Here is an 11,390-nt window from a genome sequence, read left to right on the forward strand (position 1 = left end):
GACAACCTTTATATATTTTGATTGTTAAGAAACTTAGCGTAAAGCTACACAAGAGCTATTTAAATTGATAAGAAATGCAGCTAATTAAAAGCACCATCAATCGACTTTTAGGCTAATCTTGCCTAATGGAAATGCAACTAATTAACAGCACCAACAACTAACTCTTAGGCTAACCTTACCTAATGGAATAGCGATATTTAATCGTCGCTCTTATAACACACCCATGGCAACAGGACACGAACCATGAATCTTCTGATTCACTGTCCAAGTAAGTTAACCGCTAGATTTCACTACACCACTCATAAGAGTAAGAATAGCAGGTCTTTTTGCTTTTTGGTGTCCACATTTAAGAGTATAGCGTTATTTATTCTCAAGTCTGACGAAAATAACAATCTCTTGGTTACTTTATATATATTGTATATTGTATACTGTATAGTTTGTTTGTTTGTCGTTTAAGTACAAAGCTACACAATGGGCTTTCTGTGCTCTGCCTACCATGAGGATTGAAACCCGGTTTCTAGCGTTGTAAGTCCGCAGACATACCGCTGTGCAGTCTCGTAGTTAGAAAATGCAGTTATTTGTTACATACTAGTTGTCTAGTAATCAAATAAGGTTGCCGTTTCCAGATATTAAAGATATTACAGTCTCGTCTTCAAGCACCACATTTTCGTAGACAAACTTTACAGTCTCATAACCAGATACTGCAGTTTCTTTATCAGATGCCACAGTCTCTTATCAAATAATGCAATATAACAGCTTATAGCCAAATAATTGGTCTCACAGTTGTATGTTCCAGTCCTGTATCAGATATTATAATTTGTAGATAGATAATACAGTTTCTCGCCAGATAATATACACTTATAATCAGATACTACAGTTATTTTTCGAGATGTATAAAATTATGAAACTAAGAATTACTTTACGTGCTAATAGTCATATAATAAAGTTGCGTAACAGATAAAATACACGTGTAATTGGATAACGTATAGATTCATAACCATGGAAGCTGGTTTGAATTAAATACTACTTTTGTACGGCAGTGCTTTATGGTCACATTAAGGTCTGTCGTGTGTCGTTATCACAAATGTACATGTCCAAATTTTTCTTGAAACTAGCCTTCCTTTTGCATACAAACAGACCGCATTAAATAAATTCACAAATGTACATTTGTGATAATGACATAGGGCGGGACTTTAAAATGTCACCCTATTGACGGTAGAACATTACACTCCACCATCTTTAATAGTTTGAACTATTCCAAATGGTGGAGAGTGATATCCCCCCCCCTCCAAGAACGGCACATTTATTAAACTATTCAAAATGGTTGATAGTAATATTCTACCGCCAAGAACGGCACATTTATTAAACTATTCAAAATGGTTGATAGTAATATTCTACCACCAATAACGGCATATTTATTAAACTATTCAACATAATGGAAAGTAATGTTCTACCGCCAGTAATGGTACATTTATAAACTATTGAAGATGGTTGATAGTAATGTTCTACTGTCAATTATGGAACATTTATTAATGTGGTACGATTCACTTTTTGCTATGAAAAATAGTTTCTATTATTAATGAAATGCCTTCATTGAGTCTTACCACCACTTATAATGGCTAAAATACTGCGGTCTTTAATGTCATCATTGAACACAATAGTTCTCTGGCGTAGCCGTCTTACTAAGATCGTAAATTAAATATGATCAAAATTGCTTAGGAACGCTCAAAGTGAGCAAAAGTGAATGGTCCATTAAATACTTTTCTCACAGTAAACTTAAATGAACGGTCCATTAAGTATATTTCTCATGATTAGCTTAAGTAAGTGGTCCATTAAGTGTTGCTTTCAAAGGGAGTTTAATTGAATGATCCATTAAGTATATTTCTCATGATTAGCTTAAGTAAGTGGTCCATTAAGTGTTGCTTTCAAAGGGAGTTTAATTGAATGATCCATTAAGTGTTGCTTTCAGAGGGAGTTTAATTGAATGATCCATTAAGATTTGTTCTCACAGAGAATTATTATGAGCGGTCCATTAAGTATTGTTCTCAAAATGAGTTTAAATGAGCGTTCCATTAAGTGCTGTTCTCAGAGGGAGCTTAAGTGAATGTTCCATTAAGGTTTGTTCTCACAAAGAACTTACATGAGTGGTTCATTAAGTGTTGTTCTAACAGTGAGCTTAAGTAAACGGTCCATTAACTGTTGTTCTCATAGTATGCCGCACAGTAACTCAACGTGCATATATGACAACAAATATCATGAAAGTCAAGAGAGAATTCGATGAGCGCTTTGGGCAATCTCCACTACAGATGAACATTTGAAGACTCGGAGCTAATCCTTAATGTTATGATAATACAGTTGATACGATAAATGACCTGTACATCGCTAGAAATGGTGTACTAGTAGTATAAGTAGGTATCTGCTACGACAGACATATTGATCTATACATCGTTAGAAATGGTATACTCGTACGGCATTAGGACTAGTGTAATGTTGTGAATAGGTATCTGATAAGATAGATATACTGATCTGTACGGCATTAGGAATGATGTAATGTTGTGAATAGGTATCTGATAAGATAGATATACTGATCTGTACGGCATTGGGAATGGTGTAATGTTGTGAATAGGTATCTGATAAGATAGATATACTGATCTGTACGGCATTAGGAATGGTGTAATGTTGTGAATAGGTATCTGATAAGATAGATATACTGATCTGTACGGCATTAGGAATGGTGTAATGTTGTGAATAGGTATCTGATAAGATAGATATACTGATCTGTACATCCTTAAGGACGAGATTATGAATGTCGTGTGCTATAGATACGAGACTACATGCTCACTTCACTGCCAAAATTGAACAGGAAAGTATTTTGGGAAGGATCTGGTTAGCACCATCTCCATATATCTCAAGCTCGCGAAACACATATACGGGGCTGGATCTCATTCCTTCTTTACCTACTACACAAAATGAAATAACTAGAGTCTGATATTACAAGTTTATAGCCAAGTTACACTATAGTCTCGTACCAGAGAGCACAGTTTCGTAACTATGTGCTACTGTCTCGTAGACAGATAATACAATATCTAGGGAAGATATTGTTTTTTATGGTCAGATAGTACAGTTTGAAAGCGAAGTAATGTTGTCTAATAAGCAGATAATACAATGTCAAAATGACATAATATTGTCTCAGAGCCAAACATAGATTTTGGTACATTGTTTATTTGTTTGTTTTGTTGGATTTCGCGAAAAGCTACTCGAAGTCTATCGCGCTAGTCGTTTCTAATTTTGAAGTGATAAACTAGAGAGAGAAAGCAAGAAATAAACACCGCCCACTGCCATCTCTTGGATTAATCTTTTACAAACGAAAAGCAGGACTGACCGTGACATTATAACGCCTCCACGGCTAAAAGGGCGAACATGCTCGGTGACTGGATTTGAATCCGTGACAAACAGATTGTCAGTCTAGTATCCTAAACACCAGACCCACAGATACTCCAAAACAAAATACAATTATCGCTACAAACTTCGATTCCTTGCGTTAAATTATCAGCATCTATGTAACGCATTACGTCACGAAAATTATAAATTCAGTCTTCTGAGCGCGTCTTCAGCAAGGCACGTTTTAATAAAACCTTCACTATCAACGTCATGATTAATATACGTATAGTTTCTTTGTTTCTCAGTTGTTTCATATCATCTGTCTTTACGATTAATGATAATTATTTTAAAGTGGAAACTCTCTCAAGACAGAGTTAGTGTTTCACCAAGAAACAGCAGAGAGCTCGAAACTTTATCTCGAAGCCAAGAAAAGCATCAAAATAAGCCCATAGAATAGCCAGTATACACACATATATGATTATGACTATATCTCATTGATGTTTTTTGTTTCATTATTTTCTCAGATGGAAAGACTATTCCTGTTGGCTCCACTTGTGTTATATTCATTTACATGCTTCATAGAGATCCAGAAGTTTTTCAAAATCCAGAAAAATTTGATCCAGATCGATTTTTACCAGAAAATTCACTCGGACGTCATCCTTTTTCGTTTATTCCATTTTCCGCTGGGCCAAGGAATTGCATAGGTAAAATAATGTATTACGTGAAATACTAAATCAATAAAAAAATGTAACACACTCAATAGAAACTATGAACCACAAAAATTATTCCTCTTGTAACAGTTGTAATTTAACCTTTTAGCCCTTGAAACACTTGTACCTTAATCATTTAGCACTTGTAACTTAACCTTTTAACACTTTTAACTTAACCTTTTAGCCCTTGAAACACTTGTACCTTAATCATTTAGCACTTGTAACTTAACTTTTTAACACTTTTAACTTAACCTTTTAGCACTTGAAACACTTGTATCTTTACTTGTAACATTTCGGTTTTTAAGTGGAGTCTTTCTCAAAGACTATTAAGTACAAGAGAAGTTTTATAATTGTTTTGTGAATGACTGCACTTTCTCATACTATAGGACTTTTCTGCTGTACATCATAAGGCGATGTAAAGAACTACTTACTTCTCAATAGTGTAGTAATTTTATTTGTACCATTTCTCCAAATATCCTGTAGCAAGAATTAAACTATTAAACAGATAGTGTCAAACCCTACCTTTAGCGTACTTGAGAAGCTGTCTTCCGAAAACAGTAATAATAATTATAATAAACTTGTTAGTAATGCAAACTTACTCTTCATAATCGATAGTATAGTAATCCAAACTTACTCTTTATAATCAATAGAGTGTATATTTAAGCTTGGCAGAGTCCTCTGTAAGTCACCACCCAGGTACTGTGGAAAGTTAGAAACCTGTGTTTGTGTCTGTGTGTATCTCTGGTGTTAAACAATGCGTGAAATATAAAATATAGAATATAATACCAAATTATGCTCTTTACATACAATATTTCCAGATGAAATAATTAAGTATGAATGATGTCTGATCTAATATGGACATTTTAAATAAGTAAAATTCAAATTAAAACAATACAGAATACCAAAAACTTACATAGAACTCTCTTTTTTTGTCATATATGTAATTGATACAATTTAAACAAATTAAAAGTTACCACAAACACATAAAAGCGGATAACATGTATTGATATTATGTTTGTGCTATTATCTTGGGGAACTAGAAATAACAATTCGAAGCACTTCAGTTTCTATCAATCCAGCCAAATTTCTTTCTGCCAACATTCTGTGCCATCTATCGAATACTCCGTGAATTATTCTTGAAGTTATTGAAATTGTCATGAAAGTAGAGCATGAATAAACATAATTTTTATTATGGTTAAAATACATTTTTAGATTAATAGATACAAATGTTTATTTTCACAACGGATCCTATGATAAAGAAAATGAAACCAACACGTTTCACTTCACACAACAGCTGTTAACTTGGTGCTGTTTCCAGTTAGCTATAAATAAATCTTGTATCAACTTCATAAACTTAACACTAACTGACAATGATTAAAGCTTAAATGACATTCTTGGCTTATCTATTACTTTGAATAATACTATCTGTGTTTCTTTTCTGTTTAAGCGCAAACTACACAAAACGTTTGTTTGTTTGTTTGTACTTAAGCATAAAGTTACGCAAAGGCTATCTGTGCTCTGCCCACCACGGGTATTGAAACCCGGTTTCTAGCGTTGTAAGTCCGCAGACATACCGCTGTGCCACTGTGTGTGTGGGGGGGGGGGGCTACACAATAGGCTATCTTCTCTGTGCTCACCACGGGTATTGGACCCCGAAATGTAGTATTATAAAGGCCACTAACTTCCTGAGCCATTGGAGGGCATTTTAATTAAGTTAGTCTGATGGACATCGAACTGCATTAACCAAACGTAGATGGTGGTCTAAAATATGGTTTGTTGTTGCTTTTGTTTTATTCTTCCTAATTATTACCATATATTATGTTTTTCAGGTCAGAAATTTGCTATGATTGAAGAAAAAATTGTAATTGCAAACTTATTACGCCACTTTCGAGTCAAATCTCCCCAGCCACGTGACACGATAAATCTTGTAGCCCAAATGGTGCTTCGTGCAGATCAGCCAATCAAAATTAAGTTTACTTCAAAACTCCATGCCAAGATGGTCAAGGAATAAAGAATGATTTCTTAATCTAAATTAAAATTAAAAACACTAATTTTAAGATATAGTGTTCTATTAGAACAAAAAATTATATAATTACGTTTAACTGTTTAAATAATGTTTTACTATTTTACGGTCTGAGTTAAACCTTTTAATACATAAGTACTTCAAATTTCTTAACCAAACGGTGCATAAAAATTGATTACTATTAGGTCTGTGTGCCGTAGTGCCATCTGTTGAAAGGTTTATGAATAAATAAAAACAAGTCCCATAGACACAATATTAATATGAGTATACAAAAAAATTAACATTGGGAAATTTAAGAAAGCATTTTTTACTCCCACTTTAAGTGTGGTCAAAATGTTTCTTAATATTTAAATTTTCTCAGCAAGCTTCATCTCTTAAGCTACAGTGTATGAATGAATCCATTCATTTAATGTGAGAAATTAAAATTTTATTTGCAAACTAATAAATAATTCATTAGCAAAATTTAGTTTTTCTATTTATATACTGATTTTTTAGTTTTAATGGGATATAATTTTAAAAAATTGTATGTTCTAATCGACTTTTTGTACGTATTCTTAGTAAATAAACATGACATTGTACTTTCTGATCTTTGTGTAATCATTTTATAATAAAAAATTAATTACTTTAAAATTCTATATATAGTTCTTTTTATCGATTATAGTCATTCAAACAACGTAATCACTGCCATCTAGTGATATGAATAGTAATAGGTTTATTTTACTCAAACAGTATCATTTTTAATTCATTCTTATATTTCTAATCATGTAACTTATATTCAAGTTGAGATTAGTATCCGGGAAGCCATATTTACAAAGTCTAAAACTCTAAAAATGACTTAATTTGTATTTATTATGATTCCTAAACTTAATTGTTTGGAAACGTAAAAAAAAGCTATTAAAATTAATCAGCGATCACTTCGTTTTATAACCTAGTTTCACCTTAAGTAATTTTTATTTCGTTTTCTTTTCCCCATCTTGTGTATAAGTTACTTCCTTTGCTTATTCTCTAAAATAAATTAAGTTTGGTTAAAACCGTGTGTTTATAACCGTAGTATGTTTCTGTGCCGAGAGATGGCTGTCAAGATACGAAAGTGGAAAATATCGGGAAAAAAATGGCTTATTCGATCTGAAGCATATAACAATAATATTTTCGCTTCTGTATATAATCTTAACTGTCATATAAAACTCATCTATCTCAAAAAAGACACCGAGGCAATAACCGGAGTGTGTAGTGCTCATTAACAATAAGTCAGTTTTCAAATTTATGGCATTCATGATTATGGTAGTAAAATCAATACTTATGACTTTCAGGATAAAGTTTAAGCAATTACATTCGCCTGCATATATACATAGATTTTATAAATCTACATTGTCATATTATACTGGCGTTTATTTGTTTGATAATAACAAACTTTAATTTTGTTAGGGTGTGAACGTCTTTGTTGACATAGAGTGAATATAATCAATTATATTTGTCATAAGAGAACAGTATTAAACTTAAGTCATGTTTATGTTATATTTCCGTTTGTATAAAATCATGTCAGCTCATCTTTATATTTTAAAACAATACACAAACTGTACAAAGTTCGTTAAACTACTTTTATTTATGATGATTAAGTAAATAACCTACTAAGCAAGTAATATAATAATTCAACAACAAAAATGGTAAAAAAAACGCACTGTTTCTTCAAATAGTCTTAACATTGTGGTTAATTGCCACAAGACATAATCATTAATTCTGATAGTTTAAAATATTCTCCACCTCTTAGAAACAGAGACTGATATTATAAAGACTCTCTTTGATTTCGAAGATGCGAAAAAGAAAATTAAAGAAAGTATTTCTAATAAAGCTTTCCTGATGTGTTGTTGTTTTGTTTTATAAATCTATACAATAACTGAGTGAATAAAAAAGTGAACATTTATACATAATCTAGTTTCCTTAATGTTAATAATTAAATCATATATAGTGTCATGTCACAAAGTTAGAAGACAAAAATAAAAAAATTAAAATAAGATGTACCGACCTTTTACTCACCAAAAATAAAACCAGTATTAAACGAATTCTTAATAATAAGGTCTATCAGGTCTGCGTTTATTTATCTGTTTTTTTTAGTTAAAATCATATTTCGAAATACTAAGATTTAAAAAAAACAAAAATGATATTTGGCCAATATACTTGTTGCTGTTGTGTGTGAGAGAGAGAATTAGAACCACCTTTAATGTGATTCTCTCTCCTACACTTTGTTGTTAAGATTGTGATGTTTATATTAGACGCACAGGAGAAAATTTACTTTGTACTGTGTTACATGTGTTTTGTATGCCAAGTATTGAAGTATGTTATTGTAACCTTTGCTTTATTTTCATGCACTCTACGTGTCTAAAATCATCAATAAAAGTTACAGTATTGGATCTGTGATAAAAATTTGGAATCGAATACGTCGAAAATGAAGATATGATTTGGAATACATGAGCTTTGGTAAGGTTAAGAGTTCGTGAACTTTGTACAGTGAATGGAATCTTTATTTAGATTTACACATCAAACCTTCTATCAGGTTGAACCTCACAGTAATAATAGCTTAGATTTGACATGAATGGACTCTAAAGACGTTTGAAGGTATCATGTTTGGTAGTAATTCATTAGTCCGTGAGTAAGTATGTAAGATAAACATGTATATATATAGAACGTGATAATGCTGGCGTATGCGATTATCAAATTTATTTCAAAATTATTAAGACTACTTAAGTTGGCGTCAAGCTCCTTAGGATTAAGTTTGGCAATGCGAGACTGCTGTAGAAATGGGGAAATGTTTTGTTGAAATCTAGCATTATGGGAAATATTTGATTAACAACAACGATCAGGTACACTGTGAATGTTATTTACCCTTCTAGAAGAATCAGAGATCATTTTCATGTGACAAGAACGTTCCCTATATCACAAACTGTATTGATGGAGTAAGACAAGTAGTGTCCAGTTTTTCTTCTTCTTTTTCCTTATTTTGCCAGTACCGAAAATGTTGTAAAATGGTTCATATGTTCATAAACATAGATATTCCTTCTTTTAAGTTGTTCAGTCTGGGTTTGCAATATAATTAAAGCTTCCAGAACCACTAAAATATACCTAATTTTATGTTGTTCAATCTGGATTAGCAAGATGATCACAGTTTATATATATATATATATATTAGCTGTACGTCACAACTCATGGATAATTTGTTTTTGATGTTCTTTTCTTTTTTAAGAACATCGGAAGTGTTTTGTTAGAGTACCAGAATGAATCTTTCGTTGTATACATAATCTTAAGAATGAATACCAAGATAACTGTGGAATATATCTAACACCAAAACCACAAAGAACTTATCAATTAAACGACATAAATCAAATTCAGAAGTAACACAGCAGTACTTGTAAGACCAAACATTAATGAAATATATTCATTAAACATAATTTATTAAAATAAAAAACGTAACGTAACAATAGGATGAAATAAAGGCAGTCATAAGAAGCTTATTCGCCTTTACTTATACAGGTATTTCTAATGACTTAGGCCTTTCCGAAACGTCGTAAACGAAAAACAGTAAAGCTATAGAGACAAAAAAAAACATGGTCACACCTTTATAGTTTAAGGTACGTATAACAGAAGTCGTTCGTTATACTATAACAGCTGATGATATGAAACAGGTGCTTTCAGAATGTGTTTATGTCACTAACGTAGTTCGACTTAGGAGCTTCGTTTCATTTGTGTTCAAGCTGTAGAGACCTGACAGTCTATAACTTCTAAACTAAGGACAGCTATTACAGACAATCGTGGAGTATGTTTGCGCGAAATTCAATAAAACCAACCAACGAACAATAAGGTCTGAGATAGATACTGCTTCACTACTTATGTTTCCTTATTAAAGTGAGTGTGTCCAAATGTATGTCTATGCTCGGGTCCCATTACCTCCACAAAAGTATCATTTCGCACTTGGGTACATTACAAGGGAGATGGTAAATTACCATACTATTCGGTCAGACAAGAGTAGTAGCTCAAGATTTCATGGTGGGTCCTGTTGACTAGCTGCCTTCTCTATAGTCTATCAGCTCAAAATTAGGACTAGCTAGCAAACGTATACTTTGAGTAGCTTTTCGAGAATCTTCGGAAACAAACCAGATAAAAAAAGTCTCTATTACCTTTTTAAAGCAATGAAAATTAAAATTTCCAGTTATCATCCTGAGTTATAGCGCAATTAATTAGAAATGGTAGTAAGGTTTCACGTGCTTTATAGGCACATGTAGACATACAAACTGATCTTAACGTTCCATTCCTTTTGTCTTGTATCCAACGAATTTCTCACACTTCATAACGTCCACCTGTACTTAGAACTACCTTGACATTGTACACATTATTAATACTTTAACCAAAACTCCAACTCGACATATTTATATATATATAATAAATTGACTATGAGATATATCAGGTGGACTCATAAATGCAAAATTGCCGTCACTGTAGAGTTATTATTCAAGATAATAAACAAAAAGCAACTATGATTGGAACGGGTGGTAAAACATTTAGAGCTTTCCTAGTAGGAGTGTCGTTATTAAGCACCGTCTCTGTGATCGACTGCTCAAAGTTATTTCATCATAATCATTCAATAATCAAGAGTGGCAATCAGCAGAGGAATTGTTTTTCGCTAGAGAAAACTACGGCTATCAACCGCTGGTGATTATTGAGATAAAAGGACAATGGGCATGCGGACACGATTATTAAGTTCAATACACAACAAATTATGTTCTAATTAAATAATTCCATCAAACGTAACCAGGATTTAATTGCAAAAAATGTCATAAAACAGTCGATAACCAGTCTGACAAGTATCATTTCGAGTGTGAACTGTAGACTTAAAACGTAAATTGTTAACAATAATGAACATTTGAGAATGTGTGAAGTAACCATATGAACCATTTTACAACCTTTTCGGTACTGGCAGAATAGGGAAAAAAAGAAGAAGAAAAATAAGTTTTCTTAAGTTATAGCTCTGGCAGCAGTTCAAGTTTCAGGAAATCAATAAAAAAGAGGTGTCTGTTACAGGTTAAGTTGATTGTGGGATTCCCTTGTGTTACGTATTACAATTTCGAAAGGTCTGAAGCTGAGTTAAATTGTAATTTAGATTTAGTAGTTAAATAAATGCCGATATATATATCCAGTTTATGATATTTGCCAACAAGATTGATATACATAGTTTTATTTTTAATACAAATGTTTAATTTATAAACAATAATACAATTTACAATAAC

General features: G+C 32.3%; 1 protein-coding gene across 1 annotated transcript in view; it reads left to right on the forward strand.

Annotated features, from left to right (window-relative positions):
• The window catches only part of LOC106457031 (cytochrome P450 4c3-like), a 39,686-nt gene extending 33,584 nt beyond the window's left edge, over positions 1 to 6,102 (forward strand). Inside the window, exons 11-12 of the mRNA XM_013916414.2 lie at positions 3,906 to 4,085; positions 5,921 to 6,102. Coding sequence (XP_013771868.2) covers positions 3,906 to 4,085; positions 5,921 to 6,102 — 362 coding nt within the window. The remainder of the gene's footprint in view (positions 1 to 3,905; positions 4,086 to 5,920) is intronic.
• Positions 6,103 to 11,390: the final 5,288 nt, after the last annotated feature.

Source organism: Limulus polyphemus, unplaced genomic scaffold (assembly GCF_000517525.1).
Source record: "Limulus polyphemus unplaced genomic scaffold, Limulus_polyphemus-2.1.2 Scaffold283, whole genome shotgun sequence".
Lineage (NCBI taxonomy): Eukaryota > Metazoa > Arthropoda > Merostomata > Xiphosura > Limulidae > Limulus > Limulus polyphemus.